This window comes from Clarias gariepinus, chromosome 24, assembly GCF_024256425.1.
Source record: "Clarias gariepinus isolate MV-2021 ecotype Netherlands chromosome 24, CGAR_prim_01v2, whole genome shotgun sequence".
In the NCBI taxonomy this organism is placed as follows: domain Eukaryota; kingdom Metazoa; phylum Chordata; class Actinopteri; order Siluriformes; family Clariidae; genus Clarias; species Clarias gariepinus.
In genome coordinates, this window is record NC_071123.1 from 18,401,309 (window position 1) to 18,423,653 (window position 22,345).

Sequence of the window (22,345 nt, forward strand, 5' to 3'; positions counted from 1 at the left end):
TGCGCGCACACACTCGCACGATTCACTCTCCTATCCTCTTGCTGCATCTGCTAGAAATGTTTTTGTTTGTGCTGCTCGTTTTTCTTACTAACCTTAACATATTTTTTCTTCCCCCAATTCAGAAAGATGTTAATCTGTTTTGTTTGCATTTTAGTATAAAGGGGACTAAAAAAGGTATTTTTATTGAAATATAACTTATGTACATTTGTATTTTATGTGGTAAAATGTTTCAGTTCCTCTATAATCCTAGCGAATTATTTGCCATGTGTTTAGAATTGCAAACTAATAGTGGTTAAACTAAACACTCTTTGGTGTGCAGAGATGACACCTTGTCAAAGCATGCAGCTCTTAAAAACCAGAGAATGTACAGAAAGAGGCCCCTAATATTCTGTAATAACTCTTACAGAATCCTGGTATCCTGGCGCATGTGTAATCGTTCTCATTACATTCATTACATCTAGAAGTGATTTCAACGCGGCTGTCTGTGTTCTATGTTCCCCTGCCATGAGAAGGGATCGATGATCCTGTCGTTTCCAGCTTGCGTACCAACCGCTGAATGACACTCTTTGAGGATACGTCAGGAACACCATATTGATCCTTATGTTTCCTCTGACATTGCTTAAATGAATCGGTGACCCTGTAGGTTCGCACAATAAAGACGCACTGCTTGTTACTGTACACCATCATACTGATGAGAAGTCGAGTGACTGAGTGAAGGTTACAGCGTAAAACTGCGGTGCTTGTGTGTGTATGGTTCAGGATTGTGCTATATACAGTAGAGTAATAAAAAAGGTTCAGCACAACCTACCCATTGTAATAAGCTGAATTCTGTTCCATTTTAACCAACTATACAGACATGACTCAGCAAAAGTCATGCCAGCTGTTTCTGTAACCAATAATATTAATAATATGCACATGTTGTGACTTCTACATTTTTACGAAGTCGTTTCCATAGCAGTAACATTTACATTAATTAAATGTTATGATGATTTTGGTTCTACATGACGTATCAAAAAAGCCAAATGCACTGTTTGATGTCTGAAGCCTCCCCTGTCAACAAATTCAATTGAATTTAAAAAAACTTTATTTATCCCTGGGGGGCATAAATTCTGTAACAGTAAACATCTGTATAAAATATCTGTAAATAAATATAAACAGTATAAACTGTGGATAAAAAAAAAAAAAAAACTACGTACTGCTGAATTGCCATAGGACTTCCACATAAGCTTCTGTTTAAGCAGTTGTTGTTTTTTTTTTTTTTTTTTTTTTTTTACTTGGTGCTACTTTGCCTGCACGGGTCTGTGCAGTTTTGCCTTTTAAGGGTTAATCGTCTTGGGTTTCGCAAAGAAGAGCTTGATCGGCGTGTGAAACCGAGGATGTTTCCCTGCAAAGCGTGTGCGATTCAACATCATGAGCGATATCATTCAACGTAACATCATTTAGTGATACAGTATCATGTGCAATATTACTCGTCATTGCTGCTACGTAGGTCTTTATTAGTATCTGGTTTCTGCTACTCTATTGATACCCGTTGCTGCATTCTACCTTGTTTGATTGTTGCATGTGGATTTTATTTTATTATATTTATTACTTCATTGCGTGCATTTTTTACTCTTGGAGCAGTCTCTGGCACAAGAATTTTCTCCGGGATTAATTAAGTTTTATTTTATCTAATCTTATTAAATTATACTGTATGTTGTGTTGGAAATGCTGATGTACTTTGTGTGTAAAATTGTGATACAGAGTTGCAGTACAAGCCATATCAGCTCCTAGATGTCGTGATAATGTTGTGTCGAGTGTACCATATTGAATAAGTGTGTGTGTTTGTGTGTAAGTGCCTTTCTCAGTGTTTGGCTGTGTTTCACGTAACCACACATTGCCCTGAAGTATGTAACGACTCCTGATAGGTGAATGTGCCAGACTGGTACTGTAACACACACACACACACGCTCACTCACTCACACTTCAGGAGATTTTGGCAAGGTGAAACACAATTGCACACACTTTTCTCCTGATTGGTTTCCTGACCTTGGGGCTGTCAGTCAGCACAGAGCTCAGAGATAAAGTGTATTTATAACTTTGTGTGCGTGTGTGTGTGTTAACACTCCTCTCACTCTGTTTGTGTCTCTCTCTCTCTCTCTCTCTCTCTGTGCCAGGATCCAGCGGGAATCTTTGAGCTGGTGGAAGTCGTGGGCAATGGTACCTACGGGCAGGTGTACAAGGTGAGAAGATGGATGGATGGATGGAGGAAGAGAGGGAGGGAGAGAAATGAAAAGAGAGAAGGATGGATTCATGATGAATTGAAAGCTCCAGTCGTGTTATTTAACATATGCGTGGGTGAGTTAGTGAAGGAGGGAGGGAGGAGGGAGTGACGGAGCGCCAGGTCCCCGTTGTATTTCGTGAAGCTCGACAGACTCGCATTTAGTCTGCGGCGTGAATTCTGGACGCCTTGGGAGCATAAGTATTTACGCTCCACGTTGCAACTTATTTATGCGAATTCTTCAGCTCAGTTCAGAAACTAGCTACAGGGTTTGCAAAAAAAACCAAACATTTATTTTTTTATTTTTACACTTAATTTTTATTTTGTTTAAAGATGTGTGTGTGTGTTTATATTTCAAGTGCCCGATACAAAACAGATGTCTTATCTGTTCCGAGTCAAAGCTGGCACCACAGAGTGCCCAACAACCCAAAAACAAAATCAGCACACGGTTAAATGAACTGTTTCTCATCAGTCAGGCTTTTTTGAATAAATCTGCAGACCATGTGAGCCAAGAATATATATATATATATATATATATATATATATATATATATATATATATATATATATATTTTTTTTTTTTTACGTAGCTTTACCTTTTGTGTTGCGTGATAAAAAGAGTGATAAGTGAAAGGAAAGGTGTTCAAGACCAGTGTTGAGACAAGCGGTGCTCTACGTTGGCTTAGAGACGGCGGCACTGAAGAAAAGTACTAAGGTAGCAGAGATCAAGAAGAAGTCCATCAGAGAGACGACCCATGTGTTGGGGATAAAGTCAGAGAGGCCAGATTGAGGTTGTTCGGACGTGTTCAGGGGTGAGATTGTGAACATATAGGGTAGAAGGATGTTGAGGTTTAAAGTGCCAGGCAGGAGGTCTAGAGGAAGACTAAAGAGGAGATTTATGTTTATGTGAAGGAAGAGGATGCAGAGGATGGGGTTAGATGGAGGCAGATGATGAGACGCTGTGGCGACCCCAGAAAAGGCAACAGCCGAAACGGCCTTTCTTCAGGACCGAGGCGCTACATACATGTAACGTAAATTAACAGAAACTAACTCGTTAACTAGGACAACCAATGAGCTGACCGTCTAAGACAAACCAGATTTACACTATAAAACTAGAAATGTGAAAGCAGGAGCAGCAACAAAACAAACATGACCCATTGCAATCAACTGTGATATACTGAAATGGTGGATTGAAGTAGTGCAAGGTAATGACATGATGGATAAAAAAAAACAGTAAACCTTTCTTGTGAGTAACACCATAGACGAGAAAGTCATTGTGCAAATAACAGCTGATAATATCAATATTTGTGCAAAAAAATTAAATAAAATTGAAGTTTGAATGAAGGTGTTGAAAATATACTAGGTGATTATAGATTAGCACATGCCTTTTTTTGTAATCTGAGATAAAAAAACTGTAGAAAACACACACAAACAAAAAGGCTTCTAATCACATTCACACCATCTTTTTTTTCTTTCTTTTTTTGCCCTGAGACAAAATGAAATGAGAGATACTGTCAGGGTTTTAGTCTGATGGATGTGTTTATATCTGCGCTTATATCAGATTACTGCGATTGTTGTAGATCTGCTGTAGTTGAGAAAGATGAGAAGGAAAAAAAAGGGAGCGGGAGCCTGAAAACGTACTGCTACTCGCTCCAGAGTTATAGCGTGCTTATTTCAGTTGCTGTTGGATTGAACCAGGTTTTTAGTGCTGAGCGTGCAGAATGGCGGGGTGACCGAGGAGTCACCGGTGTAACGTAAACTGGGGCATGGATTACTGGAGCGTGTGAATGCAGGAGGCCAAGGTGAGGAAGAGGTCGCCGCCGGCTCGCTTGGATATCCGATATGGGGCTTTCTCTAGCTATTAATAGACTACACACATCTGCTCTGTGCTATTTTTTATATTTGCACACACACTCTTTATCTCTCCGTCTCGCTCTATTTATTTATCTATTTCCCTCCCTCCTCTCAGGGGCGCCATGTGAAGACGGGACAACTGGCTGCTATAAAGGTGATGGACGTCACCGAGGAGGAAGAGGAGGAGATCAAGGCCGAGATCAACATGCTGAAGAAGTACAGTCACCACCGCAACATCGCCACCTACTATGGCGCCTTCGTCAAGAAGAGCCCGCCCGGGCACGATGACCAGCTCTGGGTGAGAGATCAGGGGAGAAATTAAGCTGCATCATAGCTCAGAAGTACTGAATTACCAAAAAATAAAAACAAGTCAGAGTTTCTGCGTGTCTAAGGGTCTCCTCATTGTACTGTATGACGTCGTATAACCGGTGAAACAAGGCAGCGCAGTGTGTTTATGCACATTAGAAACCAAGCATTGTGGAATGTAGTGACTGACATCACCTCACTGAAGATTCCTGTCACTAATCACCTGTTATGATGAATAACCTGGGTTTATACCAGTCCAAAAAGACTCATTCCTGGCTGTGCTGTAAACACGGAGATGAATATTCACTTATTGGTTACATGTACTGTACACATGTGGGATCACTCTTAAATTTCTTTGTTTGTTGTTTAGTGATTTTATTCTTTGCATTCTACAACACCACTGGGGATTTTAAAACTATAAAAATAAAACATATGGAATTAGGTGTTTATGTAACAATAAAACCGTAAGTTGTTATTTTAATACATCAAAATCACCTGTTCTGGGCCAGTTCTTGCAAGAACAGTATTGTCAAGTGCATTTGTAAAACCCATCAGTCACTATGATGAAACTGGCTCTCATGAAGACCTTAACAGGAAAACAAGACCAAAACTTTCCTCAACTTGCTGCAGCAAAGAAGTTATTTTAAAATCACCAATTAACACCAAACAGCATCTCAGATTAGAGCCCTTATGAAGGATTTACAGATCATAAGCTTTGATCTTTGAGATTGTTGTTTATTTTGGATGGCTTCAGCGTTGTTTTGTGTAGGAAGAAATAAAAAGAAAAAAGAATGATGGAAAACAAAGGACAACTCGTATGTATTTATGTATATACTACTGTGTAAAGTGCTAAATTGCATTTGTAGGCAATTTTTTTTTTGACCACATCCAAAATCCATGTTTTTTTATTTTTAACAATTTGCGAGTGCTCTAGGAATGTAACCGCCGCAAATTTGAGGTTGACTGTGAATAAGGAGAGGTGTTAAAGTTAATATGGAGTCCACTTTTATTTTTGGTGGCTCAGGTACAAAACTGTCTCTAGGAATGTCAGTCCTGAACTGCAGTTGAGTGCATCAAGTACTGTTTAAGTAAGAAGTTAGGTTTAGGTTTTACTGAGTGTGCTGGAGAATATACCAGAGTTCTTCTGCTAACTTTGTCACTTTACACTGGGCATAAAAATTGATGTTACACTGGGCACACTTGATGTTATTTCTATCTGTTATCACCCAGATGAGGATGGGTTCCCTGTTGAGTCTGGTTCCTCTCAAGGTTTCTTCCTATTGCCATCTCAGGGAGTTTTTCCTTGCCACTGTCGCCGTCACCCTTGGCTTGCTCATCAGAGACATTTCATTCATTATTCATTCATTTCATTATTATCTAGACACATTTTTCTCACACATACACACTTCCAAATATTTTCTTTTCTTTTCTAAAAAAAAAAAAAAATTTTTTTTTTTTTTTTTGTGAAGCTGCTTTGGGACAATGATCATTGTTAAAAGCGCTTTATAAATAAAATTGAATTGAATTAAATTAAAAATATTATAGTGATTACATTAATAATTAGAAAGAATAAATTGTGTGTTTGTTGCATTTATGGTATGTCATGTTTACCATGCTCTGTGTGTGTGTGTGTGTGTGTGTGTGTGTGTGTGTGTGTGTGTAGCTGGTGATGGAGTTCTGTGGTGCCGGCTCGGTAACAGACCTGGTCAAGAACACTAAAGGAAACTCTCTGAAGGAGGACTGGATCGCTTACATCTGCAGAGAGATTCTGAGGGTGAGGCGAACACACACGCAGGCTGCAGACGAGCGTGTTTTCTTCTCATTTTGTCTCACTGTGGCCGTTGCTGTCTTTCTCTCAGGGTCTGTCGCACCTCCATGCACACAAGGTCATCCACAGAGACATCAAAGGCCAGAATGTCCTCCTGACTGAGAACGCAGAGGTCAAGCTCGGTAAGTGGGATCAAATCGGACATTGTGTTTGTGCGTTTGTGTGTATATATATATATATATATATATATATATATATATATATATATATATATATATATATATAGTGTCTGTGTGTCTCGGACACGTGCGACCTCTTTATTAATGAGTTGGAGTGAAAAGTATAACAGACTCCTGCAGGCGGTCCGACTTTTTATAGGCACGCTGTGACACACTTATCGATACCGAAGGGCTAAGTGTTATTGAAATAAAAATGATTGAGCTGGGACTGTTTAGACAAAAAAAAAAAAGTGACCGAAATTAGGACTGTTAAACTTTTAAAGTGACTGTGGGCTATTTTTCCTCCTCCATCCTGGTCATGGACACAGATCGACCTCGTGCTATCCATGGTCTGACTCTGGAAGTACACCACACAAAAACACACAAACACATTAGGTGCAGTAGATGAAGCCAGCACACCTACTGACATGGTTTTTGGAAGGAGAACACGCCAGCTCAGGGTCAAACCAGGAACCCTGCAGCTCTGAGGCAGCAGCACTCACTATCCGCTCTGCCGCCGTGAATATAAAAAAAACATCATAGCGCGAGTTACACTTCCTTTTGCATCAAGCTCTTAACCAGTAAAGAAAATAATATTTATGAATAAACCTATGATGTCAAAATAAACAGTTAATAGCAGCGCCACACAATGCGTTCATATGAATCGCAGCAATGTGAAACAGACATTTTCCTAAGCGAAGGAAGCCTTGAGATGGCAAAGTGATTATAAGCTTTAATGAGGTTACAGATTAGTTATTTATTTATTTATTTAATTGTTTGCTGGCGTCTAAAGAGGTAAATTGCTTTGTCTTGGTTACAGTCGCTTGACTGTTGTTTTCCCGGGAAGAAAGAGGAGGAGTAATAAATTCGACAAGGAGGAGAAATAATAGTAATAGTAGTAATAATAAAAAAAATTAAAAAAAAAACTGTATATATAAAATCATTCCTTTACTGTTTGGCCACTTCAGCTTCAGAGCATTATTCTGAGCATTGTTACAAGGTTACAACATTTATCGTCACACTGAAAGCCCCAACGTCTCTCTGTCCTTCTAGTGGACTTTGGTGTGAGCGCTCAGCTCGACCGGACCGTAGGCAGAAGGAACACCTTCATCGGCACGCCCTACTGGATGGCCCCTGAGGTCATTGCCTGTGACGAGAACCCTGACTCCACCTACGACTACAGGGTAAAGTGTGTGTGAATAAAAGATATAAGTGTTTCTACATACAATCTTATGCAAAAGTTTAGGCACCCCTTTAACAGATTTTGGTGATTTTTTTTTCAATCTCTTGGAAATGGAAAAAAATAGACATTTTTTTCAGCAAACATTGATTCATAGTTACTTTTTGTGTCATAAATTGAACAAAGATATAGAAAATAAAAACATCATTGTGGCACTGTGAAATTTTGGGTTTTAAGGGTGCCTAAATTTTTGCATTAGACTGTATGTAGCAGCATGTTTATTTATTTTTGTTTAACAAAAATGTTTTGCTGAGACAGGCTGCAAAGTGCCTATATATATATATATATATATATATATATATATTATATATATATATATATATATATATAAATTTTTTTATTATTTTTTGAGTGATAAGCGAGCCCAAGCACCTTGCGCCATCGTTTCCCAGAAAGAAAGCAGGCACAGCGGTTGCAGACATTTAACACATTTAAGATATCTGTGCTAAACCATTGCGTGTGAACCAAAATAACTTCCTGACCTGGGCTCTACTCGACGGGAAGTCAGTCATGTGAAAGTTGTTCAGCTCTAAAACCAGCTTTAAATGTGTGAGTTTCATATGTACTGTATTGTTGGGTGGATTATTAGAAAAACAAAAAGGCCCTTCACACACTAAAAGCATTTATAGACATCACCAATATCACAGTGAAGACGATGACGCAATAGCCATGTCGTTGTCATGGTGCTAATATCATAGTGCTTGGGCCCTAAATAAAGTTGTTTACCTCATTTCCCCTCTCGTCTGTTTGAACCACTCAGCATCAGCAGTAAACTAATCACCGGCCTGATCGTCCGTCAGTCATCATCTGCACCTGGTTCTCACCAGTTCATTTCATTAAGTTTTTTTTTTTTTTTTAATGCTTGAATGACTCAGGTCACTGTGTGGCATAAGAAACAAAACATTTTTCTAAAACAGAAAAGGTACGAGGATTGAAGTTAAAAAAAGAGCCAAAAAATTTTTTTTTCAAGACTGCATTAAAAATAATGAAAGTCTGGCTTTTGTGAAGCAAAATACGAAGAGATGAAGGGGGGGGGGTCCAAACTTTTGCACAGTACTGTATGTATGAATGTTTTTGCTCATTAAACCTTTTCTAATGAATCTTTACCTTAATATTTAATCCTTTTTATACACACACTCATTTACCAGCATTTAAAAAGATAATTAAATATTTATGCATGATAACTAATTACACTTGTAGATGATCTGCCTTCTTTAAATTTGACTCATACAGGATATTTAAAGGGGAAAAAATGAGAACTCTTACACAATCAAAATACCACCACAATCCTTTAGTTAGTCACACGATGAGACGTGTTTTTTTTTTTTCCTTAAACGACTTTCCTTTAATAGATTTTTTTTTTCGTCAAAAGAACGGCAGAGTTGTTTATTTTTTTCTGAATACTGTCTGAACATTGCTTTAAAACACTGTCCAACACAGGCTGTCATCCTCTGCAAGGAACCTGCGTTTTTTTTTTTTTTTTTTTTTTTAAACCTTGATGATGATGCCGATGATGATGATGATGCTTTTCCATGTGGCGTGTCTTGTTAATTCATATAAGTGAAAATAAGCAATATCTGTAGTGTAACAGTGCTTTTTTTTTCTTTTTCTTTTTTTCTTCACAGAGCGACATTTGGTCTTTGGGAATCACAGCGATAGAGATGGCAGAGGGCGCCCCCCGTAAGCAACACACACACTTGCATTTCATGACATAAATGTAAAGTTGGACATGCAGACCGTTAGAGTGATCGCTCGTATCTGTTAGGCCTGGTGTGCCACATTGGCTCTCTAGGAACTGCATCAGGTGTGTTCGAACAGGCCAAACACACTCGGGCATGTCTGAGAGCCACGCCTAGTCTAACCTGTTCGGGGGGGAAAAAAACCCACACAATTGGTTTATAGCCTGAGGACGTTTCTCATGTTTAAAGGTATAAACGAGTCTGAGGAAGGTGGGGGGTGAAGAGCAATAAATAATAAGCGGACAGTTTAAACCTTTTAGTTGTCGTGATTTGATAGACAGCCAGATTTTACAGTGAATGTGTAAATCAAATGTTAGAGTAAAGAGAGGGAGAGGGGGTGTTGAAGTAGCGCTGTGTTTTTTGGAGCAGCCTTAGGAGTTGTGTGTGTGGGGGCGGGACGTGCTGGTCAGTGTGCCACTCTTATGCAACTCCACAGTTAGTCACATTCTCTCCATCTCTCTCTCTCCCTGTTTAGTCCTCGTGTACTAGAGGAGAGTTTTAAAATATTTTTTTAGGTTTGCCTTGGCGAAATGCCTGGATGTATATTTTGCTCATGAGTTTGTCTGTCTCTTTCTCTGCAGCGCTGTGCGATATGCACCCTATGAGAGCCCTCTTCCTCATCCCGCGAAATCCTCCTCCAAAACTCAAGTCCAAGAAATGGTCAGCATGCTTGTTTTTGTCCACTTGTTTACATTTAATACCTTTTTTTAAATTTCCTTTTTTTTTTCATATATTCCCCACCAGACCTCTTATCTGTACACTTGCATCACCCCTGTGCACTTATCTTGCGAAAACGCCTTACATAAGACAAACTCTCTGCCAATACTTCCTTCTCCTTATTTATTTTTAGTTCTCAGGTTTTTTTTCCCCCCTTGTTTTATCCCTTTTTTTTCCCCTTAAAATTAAGTTTGTTACAGCGCCCGTGTCCCATTGTTTGCCTTCTTGGCTTCTTTCACGGTAAGCTATTCTGGGGATGGTAGGAGCCTTTAGTCGGTCAGTTTAAGTATTTTTGAGCAGACAGCAGGTCTCCAGTTAGGCCAAGCTCAACCCGATACAACTATAAAAATAAAAAAAATACAGTGACATGTCAGACTCGGGTTCTGGTTTTTCCACATGGCAGCGTATTGGTGTGATTTGATGCACAGTAAGACTTAAGCCAACTTGATCCCAAATACTAAAAGAATGAATGAAATTTTGTCTGGAATGAAGATTTGTTAGGAAATGACTTATCTACACTGTATACATGTAATGAAACGGTAAAGTTGGCATGTTTATACATTGAAGATATTTGTGAAATAATAATTTGTGGGACGTAAGAAAATCATGTTAATAGTTTTTTGAAATTTTAGTTTTTCTGTTTTTGTGCATGCATCAGGTATAAACTACCGAACAAATTTTAATGGGGTTTTCATGTGTGTATTTGGTCGAGCTTGAGGTAACATATAGGGTTTGTTTCATTGTAACAAATTTAAATGGAAAACACCTTTTATATCATAAAAAAATTATTGACCTTGAAAAAAATCATTGGTTCATCCTAAAATTCAACAGATGCTGTACATTATTTATTTTAAATATGAGCTTATGAGTATGAAATTGAAATCTACTTAATAAATGCAATCTTACACTTTCATTCCGTGAAATGTATAGTAACATAAAAAAAATAGTTTTTTCATTCCAAAAATTCAACAGATTACTCGGTGTATATAAATATGTATGTGGCATAAATAAATAATTAAATTTATATATACAGTATCTCACAAAAGTGAGTACACCCCTCACATTTTGGTAAATATTTTATTACATCTTTTCAAGGGACAACGCTAAAGATGTGAAACTCTGATAGAATGTAAAGTAATCAGTGTACAGCTTGTATAATGGTGTAAAGTTGATGTCCCCTCAAAATAACTCAACATGTTCAAACTGTGCCCAGTGTCAATATTTTGTGTGGCCACCATTATTTTCCAGCACTGCCTTAACTCTCTTGGGCATGAAGTTCACTAGAGCTTCACAGGTTGCCACAGGAATCCTCTTCCACTCCTCCTTGATCATGTCACGAAGCTGGTGGATGTTAGACACCTTGCGCTTTTCCACCTTTCGCTTGAGGATGCCCCACAGATGCTCAATAGGGTTTAGGTCTGGAGACATGCTTGGCCAGTCCAGCACCTTTACCCTCAGTTTCTTTAGCAAGGCAGTGGTTGTCTTGGAAGTGTGTTTGGGGTCATTGTCATGTTGGAATACTGCTCTACGGCCCAGTTTCCGAAGGCAGGTGTTCATGCTCTTCTTCAGTATGGCACAGCACATGTTGGCATTCTTGGTTTCCTCAATGAACTGTAGTTCCCCAGTGCCGGCAGCCCTCATGCAGCCCCAAACCATGACACTCCCACCACCATGCTTGACTGTAGGCAAGACACATCTGTCTTTGTACTCCTCACCTGGTCGCCGCTACACACGCTTGACACCATCTGAACCAAATAAGTTTATCTTGGTCTCGTCAGACCACAGGATGTGGTTCCAGTATTCCATGTCCTTAGTCTGCTTGTCTTCAGCAAACTGTTTGCGGTCTTTCTTGTGCACCATCTTTAGAAGAGGATTTCTTCTGGGATGACAGCCATGCAGACCGATTTGATGCAGTGTGCGGCATATGGTTTGAGCACTGACAGGCTGGCTCCCCATCCCTTCAACCTCTGCAGCAATGTGGCAGCACTTACACGTCTATTTTCAAAAGCCAACCACTGGACATGACGTTAAGCACGTGCACTCAACTTCTTTGGTTTACCATGGCGGGGACTGTTCGGAGTGGAACCTGTCCTTTTAAACCGCTGTATGGTCTTAGCCACCGTGTTGCAGCTCAGTTTCAGGGTGTTAGCAATCTTCTTAAAGCCTAGGCCATCTTTGTGTAGAGCAATAATTCTTTTTTTTCAGATCCTCAGAGAATTCTTTGCCATGAGGTGCCATGTTTAACATCTAGTGACCAGTATGAGAGTGTGAGAGCGATAACACCAAATTTTACACCCCTGCTCCCCAAGGACTCCTGAGACCTTGTAACACTAACGAGGGACATGACAACGGGAAGGGAAAATGGCTAATTGGGCATTTTCATTTTGGGGTGGTTCTTACTTTTGTTGCCACCAGTTCAGACATTAATGGCTGTGCGTTAAGTTATTTTGAGGGGACATCAACTTTACACCATTATACAAGCTGTACACTGATTACTCTACATTCTATCAGAGTTTCATATCTTTAGCGTTGTCCCTTGAAAAGATATAATAAAATATTTACAAAAATGTGAGGGGTGTACTTACTTTTGTGAGATACTGTATATGGGATGTGACCCATTTGCAATTCAATTCCACAAAGTCAAAACAAAGTCATTAAATAAAAATATCCAATTGTAACGAGTTTATTCCCTAGAAAAAACACCTAGAAGTACATATAAACGCTGCATCTCAAGATCTCGCTCTTTCTTTCAGGTCCAAAAAGTTCATAGACTTTATCGAGGGCTGCCTGGTGAAGACCTACCCGAGCCGCCCGTCCACCGAGCAGCTGCTGAAGCACTCGTTCATCCGCGATCAGCCGACCGAGCGGCAGGTCCGCATCCAGCTCAAAGACCACATTGACCGCACTCGCAAGAAGCGTGGAGAAAAGGGTAAAAAAAAAAAAATAATAAAAAATTTATATTCACGCATGTTATAGATGTGTATAAATAAGCTGCAGTGAGGGAGAGGGCACGACTGCACTACACTTCACTACACTTCACTACACTACACTACACTACCGCAGGCCTACGAGAATGTGTGTTGTTCCTGTAAAGATTTAATCCGGTTGATAAATATGCTACGCTAATGCTCTTTGAGCTCCTAATCAGGGATATGCGGTATTGTAATTAGTGCCTCCAAGAGGATGTGGTGGTTTTTTTTTTTTGTTTTTTTGTTTTTTTTCCCTCCTTCCTTGAGATGAAAAGCAGTAGATATGTTGACGCATTAGTGCTGCTAATGACTGCTGCTCCCTGAAGCACTTCACAGATCTCGATCGGTTAAGTTTTTTATCGCTTCGTGTGATTTTTGATGCACTTTATCATATATCTCTTTTATTTCTGTCTTAGGTGGTGTAGGAAATTTCATTCTAAATTCTTAATTGTTTGTCAGAAAATTCATTTCAATTTAAGCTCTTCCTTGTCATTGAATTAATTACAATTAAAAAGAAAGACAAAAATGTATCCCCATGGGGGGGGGGGGTAATTTAAGGCATGGAGAGTCGCACAGAAAGACAATAAATCACAAACAAGCAGCGGTTGTTCGTCTAAACGTTTGGATGGAATGAGATGAAAGAACATTAGTTTAAATAAAATGACATAAATAAAACTGATGAATGAAATAATTTCTATTGTTTTATTTAGCATTTATGGAAGAAGTCTCCAGAGTTAACGATTTATAGCGATTTATAAACCACAACAGGAGCTCATGTATGTTTATTTCATGCATGTTACACAACATTTGATGTAGCTATAAAGAGACAGAGTTATATTTTAGTCTCATGTGCTATTCTAGTCCTTGTCAATTCCCAGTGCGTTATGATTTGAACCACTGTGCTGTGTGGGAGAAGGCTGCACATTGTCCCCCCCCCTCCACTGAGTTTCTATCCACTCCATGCTTTAACACACACAGCATGTCTGAAGATGGTTTAGGGAAAGCAGAGGTTCAGGAGGCATGTAATAAATACATGCTTTAATTGTACAAATGTAAATTTTCATTTGTATAGGAAGTAAATTTTGGTGGTCCGGATCAAACAGGAATGTGGCATGTCTGAGCCATAGTGGGAAGAGACGGTCGGTTGTGTACAGCACTGAATGTTCCCTTTATATTGTCTGAGTCTCTCAATCTGTCTATCTCCATCTCTCTTTGTCTATCACAGAGGAGACGGAGTACGAGTACAGCGGCAGCGACGAAGAAGATGAGAACAGAGGTGATGAAAGAGAGTCCAGGTAATTTTTCAGTCGATACAAAAGGGGAGGGGGGATAAAATAAATAATTAAACCCAGACAAACCCAACTATGTGCATCACTACACATTTCTGCAGTATTCACATTTCTTCCTCTGCTGAGTCTTTCACATCCCGCGAGGGATTCGAGTCTCTCCTGCCGTGATGGCTCTTGATGCAGTGATAAATGATGTATGAAAAGATAAATTATGAATCGGCCAATAATAGGATTAGATTTAGGGCTGCTTTGATGGATTATGGTACTTTGTGGAATTTCGATAAAGTGTTGGTGATGAACTGTGAGGGAAAAGTAGCCACGCCCCCTACATTTGGCAGATACACATAAGAATGGGGGCGGGGGCATGGGTTATGTAGTGGGTCTGACGAACAGCAGTCACGCCCCTTTTAATGAACCTGAGGCCTTACAGAATACTTATAGAGGCCACACCCATTTAACCCACTTTAGAGATCCATAAACACTAAAGTCCTCTTTAACTGAGACTCATAAATACAGAGGCCACACCCCTTTTACTTCAGACTCGTAGATTAAACACCGATTTTACTGAGTCTCATAAATACAGAGGCCACACCCCTTTTATAAGGACAGCGGCTACACTCTTTTTACAGAGACGCATGGCCACACCTCCCAGCTGCATCGCCGCCCCCCTTTTTGCTGAGACTGATACAAAGGCCGTGCTTTCTTTACCGCTTTGATAAGTGCTTACTTACACTCCTTTTAATGTTAAAAATGTAAATAAAAATACAGAGACCACACCACGTTTAAAAAAGAAAAAGAAAAAAACGCTAGCAAACACTGGCCTTGCCGTTTTCACTTTCTTTTTTTGACTTGTTCTATCAAGCTTTACTCATGCACGCTCGGAGATGTTTTTCCTTTTTTTTTTTTTTTTAATAACTGTGCAGCCGGATCGTAAATACTACGCCTGCTGCATCGTTTCTCTGTTCGCTGTCTTTCCTCGTTCCATCTCTCTAGATCATCCTGAACGTCTCATCACTTGTTGTTGCTCACCGTCTGGATGAAATAGGTCTACATATCTCTTACCACTTTGAGTGCCTCACCTTTCCTTCTCTCTCTTTCTCTCTCTGGTTCCCTGCAGCTCCATCCTGAACGTTCCAGGCGAGTCGACTCTGAGGCGGGACTTCCTGCGGCTGCAGCAGGAGAATAAGGAGCGCTCGGAGGCGCTAAAGCGGCAGCAGGCCCAGCTGGCTGCGCAGCGGCGCGACCCAGAAGAGCACAAGCGTCAGCTCCTTCATGACCGCCAAAAACGTATAGAGGAGCAGAAGGAGCAGCGGCGGAGGCTCGAGGAGGTAATGGTTAACTTAAACATATCATAGACGCGTCTCATGTAAACACTTAAATAAGGCTCGAGTATATGAAGGTAAAACAGTAGCAAAACCCGAGAGCTTGCAAATTTGAATGTGAGAACTTGTAAAATTAATATTTGTAAGTTGAAATTTATACTCACAGCTCTGTTGTAAAAAGCTGCATCTATCGATTTGCACACATGGACAATGCTCAGAACACCTGTGTTTTGAATTCGAAGTTGCAGATTAATAGTGACAAATGTGTAAAGTGTCATTCACATAAACAAAATGACAGGCACAATTGTGTACTACACATTTATCTTTGCGCTTTATTTCAGTTTTGCTGTACAACCACAAGTCGGCACTCACAACCTCTCAGATCTGGCAGTACAACCTCAAATTCCAGCGCTCTGACTTTTGCTGCTCATTTTGCGATATTCCTGTAGCAAAACTCTCTGGCGAACTTGAGAGAGCAGAGTCGGGGGCGGGGCTGGGGTGGGAATGAAGTCATTTTATTGGTTGATGCCTCACCAATGAACAACGCCAGCCACAATGCAAACATTTGTATGCATATGTATCAGCTATTTTGTTTTTAAACGCTTGGAAAATATTTTTATGAAATATCATTAGTTTTACTAGATTTTATATACCAGTAAAAGCGCAGCAATGTCGTTTAATTGGTTGGAGACAGCCAATGAAGTGGGACGTTTTGTGCGCGATTACGTCACAGACTACACAGAGCAGCTCGCGCCGTTTGGGTGGTTGGCATCAACCAATAAAATAACTTCATTCCCACCCAGCCCCGCCCCGACTCTGCTCTCTCAAGTTTGCGTTTACAAGTGCACAAGTGAGTTTTGCTACAGGAATATCGCAAAATGAGTAGCAAAAGTCAGAGCGCTGAAATTTGAGGTTGTACTGCCAGATCTGGGAGGTTGTGAGTGCTGACTTGTGGTTGCACAGCGAAACTTAAGTAAACCGCAAAGATAAATGTGTAGTACACAATTGTGCCTGTCATTTTGTTTATGTGAATGACACTTTACACATTTGTCACTATTAATCTGCAACTTCGAATTCAAAACACGGGTGTTCTGAGTATTGTCTATGTGTGCAAATCGATAGATGCAGCTTTTCACATCAGAGCTGTGAGTATAAATTTCAACTTACAAATACAAATATCAATTTTACAAGTTCTAACATTCAAATTTGCAAGCTCTCGGGTTTTGCTACTGTTTTACCTTCATACGAGTAAGGTTATCTGAGAACGCCTCAGTACACAACACTTACTATCAGACTTTATAGAGAAGATGTTTTTTTTGGTGTAGGGACGAGACTGGCGCTTTCTGTGACTCAGCCATGACTAACGAGGGCAAAGCGGTGCGCAGTAGTATTCGTGTTTGTGCTGTGTGCGCGCGCGTTTCCTTCCCTCTGTCAGCGTCTGATTGTGTGTGTGTGTTACAGAACAAGTCCACTGCACAGGTTGTTTTTGTCTGGATCGCACTCGGGGTTCAGAATGTTTAAATTAGCACAGACACACAAGCTGAGCTTATTATTATTATTACTTTTTATTTATATTTAACCTGATGGAGGGTTGGCATTTGAAGAATGTTCAAATAGTGAGGCTACTTAAGGGGGGTGTGTGTGTGTGTCTGTCTCTGGCTTTCATTTTTTTGCTGGAAGGAGACAGTCTGATGCGGCCTAATGGAGACAGAAATGCGTGGTATTTCGATTTTTTTTGTTCTCCTGAGCTGCAGATGTGAGTGAACCCCTCAGCTTTACATATCGCATTGAGAATGCCGAATATCACAGAAAGCTGGGCTTGGTGGTAAAGAAGTGCATCTTGGATCATTAGGACCAAGAGAGAGAGATGAACAGTTTACAGCATTAGGAGAGAGAGAGAGAGAGAGAGAGAGAGAGACAGCTCTCGGGTGTTGAAGCGGGAACAATCAGAGCAACGACTCGCTGCAAAGGCACTCGGTGTTCTTTGTGGACTCTGAAAAAATGACGGGAAGCTGATGGAGCTCTGGCGAAAGCACAAACCGTTTTTTTCCTAATCCTGTTTTCTTTTATCTTGCAGCCTTATTTTTTATTTTTACTTTCTTTTAAAATAAATTCTTCTTCTGTACAAACTTTGGCACGTAACTAGTCCCGTACCGTTTGTCATAGACCCATGAACGAGGTGTCAAATTGTGTGGCTTATTCTGGAATGGGCTGCCATGACTTTTTTTTTTTTTTAAGGAGAATCCCATAAACTTAACATTAAGACCAACTTTGACGTATTCTAGCGCAGAACAAGACTTTTTTAGAAATTTGCTCGCAAGCTGTGTCATGGCCCGCAAACAGGTATAAGTTGTACCCCTGACGCGCAAAAGTTGCCTAAATTTGCCCCACATTGACATATAATAGAAACAGGCAGTGGTACCATGCATTCCCTGCTATGGTAACTTCCTTAGGAACTGTGGATCCCATTGACATAGAGACATGTGGGTGTGGCCTCATTTAACTCCAACCAATCAGCCTCTCAGGATCATTGTAAAGCTGTGGACTGATCCCGTAGACCGTCATTATTAAAGGCCCGCAAGTTCTGCCATGGCAAGCACCAGAAAATTTTCAGAAGATTTTTTTTTTATGCACAAATGTTGAATAAAAAATTATGAGCGAGTTGCTGAGGCTCTGAGTGTGCCTCCTGAGAAGTGAGAAGCTTGTTAGTAAACTAATCACTGAACATTGTGTTAGTAAACTAATCACTGAACATTGTGAGCCTGAGGTCGTGTCAGTCTAATTATAAAATAACACTGATTCGACGAACAGTCGCCTTTTTTTTTTTTTTTTTTTTGCTGCAGTAGAATAAAGCAGCTGGAAAGAGGAAGAAGTCTTTTTTTTTTTTTCTTACGCTAAAAGAAAGAGAGGGGGGGGAAAAAGAGCATTGACATTAAAGGGGCTGCCCAGTAATCGACCACAACAAAAGGCAGAAGCCACGGGACTGTAATGCAATAAGCGTCATTAGTCGATATATTTATCTCTCGTCTTCGTCAGTGCGAGAACGAGCGGGAGGGAGAGGAGGGGAGGGGATTAGAGAGGAGAAGAAGAAGAAAAGGGGGTGATGGAAACACTTTTTATTCATTTTTTTTAAATTTATTTATTTATTTTTTTTTTAAAGGAGCTGGCATGTACTTGGCTTTAAACGCCAGGGATGCGCTCACTCTCTCTTTAGCTAAAGGAAGCTTGAAAGCGAATCAACAAAACGTTTCCTCAAGTCCGTTCATTAATATACTGTATCAGATAGTGTCTGATCTGGTAGCTCGCTTGATTAAATCCCGGCATAAACAGCCTGTAAGGTTGGAGCTGGTGTGTGTGTGTGCTGGTGTGTGTGTGTGCTGGTGTGTGTGTGTGTGGGAAGCGGTCTGTGGCTGTTGCTCATGTGTAATTATAGTTATTAGGATATAACAGGTAGAAAATGACGCCAGATTTGGACGGATTTTATTCACACTGTAGAGCAGCTGGGAGAGATCCACCACTGCAGCGAGGTGACTCATCGGTCCCACCGTCACCTACCCCTCTCTCATGTCTCTCTCTCTCACGTCTCTCTCTCTGTATTTATATCGGTCTTAATTTTTTTTTTAAAAACACCAACATAGGCAGAAAAGCATTTATTATTTCATATCTTTGTTTAAAAGTCATAAAGAGTCTCTCTCTTTCTCTCTTTCTTTCTCTGTGTGTTTTCTCTCTCAGCAACAGAGGAAGGAGCGCGAGATGGTGAGGCAGCAGGAGAAGGCTCCTCACCGGAGACTCGACGATATGAGGCGGGAGGAGGACCGCAGGATGGCCGAGAGAGAGCAGGTAGCCATTCAGCGCTCGAGCAGCGCCACACCTCCACCAATCGCTGCGCGGCGTAGGCAGCCCTGTGAACCGGTTGCCATGGGAGCAGGCTCTCGGCGCAGTTTTGATTTCGTGTGTGTGTATGTGTGTGGGTGAGCCGAGTGCCGTGCGCGCGGCCCTCACATTCAGTAGAATGCAAAGTGGCAGAGACGTAAAAGACCAATCGGCAAGAATTAGTGCGTTTAGAGACCGATTCAGTGTTATGCATGCTTGCTCATGCTCCCTCTCTTTCTCTCTCTCATACGGTATATCTATACACACTGAGCTCTAAACACACACACCAAGAGCCTTTTTCCAATATTTTCCTTCCACTCTGTCTCCTTTCTCTCTTTCCTTCCTCTCCACTCTTTTTCTCTTTGACTCTCTGTAGGAGTTTATAAGGCATAAGCTGGAGGAAGAGCAGAGACAATTAGAAATCCTTCAGCAGCAGCTTCTTCAGGAGCAGGCCTTGCTTATGGTAACACAACACACAACTATGCTCCTCAACTATAACTTCCTCCCCTCCCTTCTCTCTCTCTCTCTCTCTCTCTCTCTCTCTTACTGTCACTGCTCCCACTTCTTCTCTCTCCCCACCTCTCCTCCAGGCTTGATGCGTCTCATATCGGTTTCCTAACGGATTGCATCTTAGTGCTAAGAACGAGGGGAGGGGTCTTGGTCTTGGAGAATAGTGGGAAAGATTTGGATTTATTATTGTATTGAGTTTGAAAAAAAAAAACTTGTGTTAAAAATGTAGAATAAAACTTTTTTCTAGAGATTATATTATAGATTTTTTTTAGAACGAGTACTGAGGGAGCGCAGACTTTTACCCCACTTACATTAAAATGTGCAGCGCAGTCCGGGTGTAGATGAGACACATCAGCAATTTTGGAAGAGGACAGTGTGTGCCTGTCTCCTGCCTGCTTGTGTGTGTAGTGTGATGTCATTTGTGTGTGTGTGCTTGTGATACACATCAAATCTGCCTGAACATATAGACTCAGAATTAAAGTTTATTCATACGTATAGTTTAAAAAAAGAAAGAAAAAACAACCATCACGCCTTTTTTGTTAATCTTTAAATTTCTGTGTAAAGGAGTATAAGAGGAAGCAGCTGGAGGAGCAGAGGCAGTCGGAGAGGCTGCAGAGGCAGCTGCAGCAGGAGCACGCTTACCTAGTCTCCCTGCAACAACAACAACAACAACAACAACAGCAGCAGCAACAACAACAACAGCAACAGCAGGAGAAGAAACCGCTTTATCATTACAGCAAGAACCTGGATAACAACAAGCCAGCCTGGGCCAGAGAGGTTCATACACACACACACACACACACACACACACACACACACACACACACACAGCGTCTACATATGTATACAGTAGCTCCAAAGTGGAGTAAACCTCTGTTGGAAGGAGTCTCCAGTTTCAGTGCCAATGTTGAATTATAATTGCAAGCAGCGATGAGTGGGCCCAAGCACCCTGCACCATCACCATCTGGGCGCACCAGAAAGACCGCAGGCAGTGCACATGCATTTACAGGGGTATACTTACAGAAAAAGGGGAATTTTTATGTTAAAAGCCCCAGATGCTGGTGAAAAAAAGCACCACACTATGATGTCACACAAAGCTACTTTTCAGCATAAATTTAAGGCATCGTCGCGGCCGACCCGTTTGAGAAATCCAAAATTCCTCCACAATTTTGCATCCTGAAAAGTTAAGTCAAACATTTTAAATTAATTTATGAATGGAGAGGTCCTCAATGCAAAGCCCTGGGTCCGTCGTTACTATGGAAACTAGTAATCTGTCAATCAGATTGTAGCGTTCCAGCTGTGTGTATGAAAACATGATTCATTCATAAACTTTTTTTTTTTTTTTTTAATACCTAAACATGAGGTTACTCTGCCCATCTACATGAGGTTTGCCGATGGCGTGCAGATCCTGATGCTTGATTGTTGTATGCGCAGTCGCTGTAGACGCTCTACAGTCTGATTTGGGGTTTCAGTTGCCCTGAGCTTAGGCCTGATGGACCTGTTTTCAGCATGAGGTTTACCTTTGCGCCACCATTTTCTGCAAAATGAGTGCGCTGGCGCTCCTCACACTGCTTCAGTGTAACGACATAAAATTTGATAATAAGGCTGCTGACTGTTTAGGGCTGTGTATTGATAGTCTTTTACAGTTTCTGCTGAATCCCTACTTTTAAAATGGTACTGGGACCTGACCTGAAAATCACAAGAATTGCTGGGTAACATTAAAGAACTGCCTTTAATTAAAAATGCATTAACAATATATTTAAAGTAAACGCAAATATAAATAGATACAAAACAACAATTTTATTTGTATAGCACATTTAACGATGGTCATCTTTGCAAAGCAGCTTCATGGAATCAAGAGAAAATATGGAAGTGTGTATGAAATGTGAGAAAATGTGTATGGATCAAAAAACACAACTAATTTACACACTATGTAACCCATAACAACAAAGTAATTGGGATTCATGTTACACTACAAAACTTCAAATACAAAAACAGCTTTAAATTTCAGCAATCCTTTTGCAGAAATTTGACCCTATTTGTCTTATCTGGAAAAATGACACCTCTCCTGATTTTCCTCGCTTTGGTCTGATCGGTGCCGGGGCGTCCACACTGCCAGCTGATGTCCATACGCTGTTGAACATGGGGCGTCCCTCTGCTTTTAACTTCGTTCCATGTGTCCTCACATGTTTCATTAGTTTTGACTAAGGTTTTGAACACCGTTGTTAAAAGACATTTGTTGCATGTCGCGGAATGTTGGAATCCTTCGTTCTGAAATAC

The 22,345-nt window shown here is 40.6% G+C and overlaps 1 protein-coding gene across 5 annotated transcripts in view; it reads left to right on the forward strand.

The window, feature by feature from the left end:
• The window catches only part of mink1 (misshapen-like kinase 1), a 44,512-nt gene that overhangs the window by 8,346 nt on the left and 13,821 nt on the right, over window positions 1-22,345 (forward strand). For 3 of the 5 annotated variants that reach the window (XM_053485527.1, XM_053485528.1, XM_053485530.1), the window contains exons 2-14: window positions 2,157-2,222; window positions 4,230-4,412; window positions 6,084-6,194; window positions 6,280-6,370; window positions 7,460-7,590; window positions 9,272-9,326; window positions 9,967-10,045; window positions 12,856-13,031; window positions 14,297-14,366; window positions 15,478-15,688; window positions 19,415-19,522; window positions 19,932-20,018; window positions 20,630-20,842. In XM_053485527.1, the coding sequence (XP_053341502.1) occupies window positions 2,157-2,222; window positions 4,230-4,412; window positions 6,084-6,194; window positions 6,280-6,370; window positions 7,460-7,590; window positions 9,272-9,326; window positions 9,967-10,045; window positions 12,856-13,031; window positions 14,297-14,366; window positions 15,478-15,688; window positions 19,415-19,522; window positions 19,932-20,018; window positions 20,630-20,842 (1,581 nt within the window). The remainder of the gene's footprint in view (window positions 1-2,156; window positions 2,223-4,229; window positions 4,413-6,083; window positions 6,195-6,279; window positions 6,371-7,459; window positions 7,591-9,271; window positions 9,327-9,966; window positions 10,046-12,855; window positions 13,032-14,296; window positions 14,367-15,477; window positions 15,689-19,414; window positions 19,523-19,931; window positions 20,019-20,629; window positions 20,843-22,345) is intronic. The other 2 variants (XM_053485529.1, XM_053485531.1) reach the window with 1 other exon arrangement.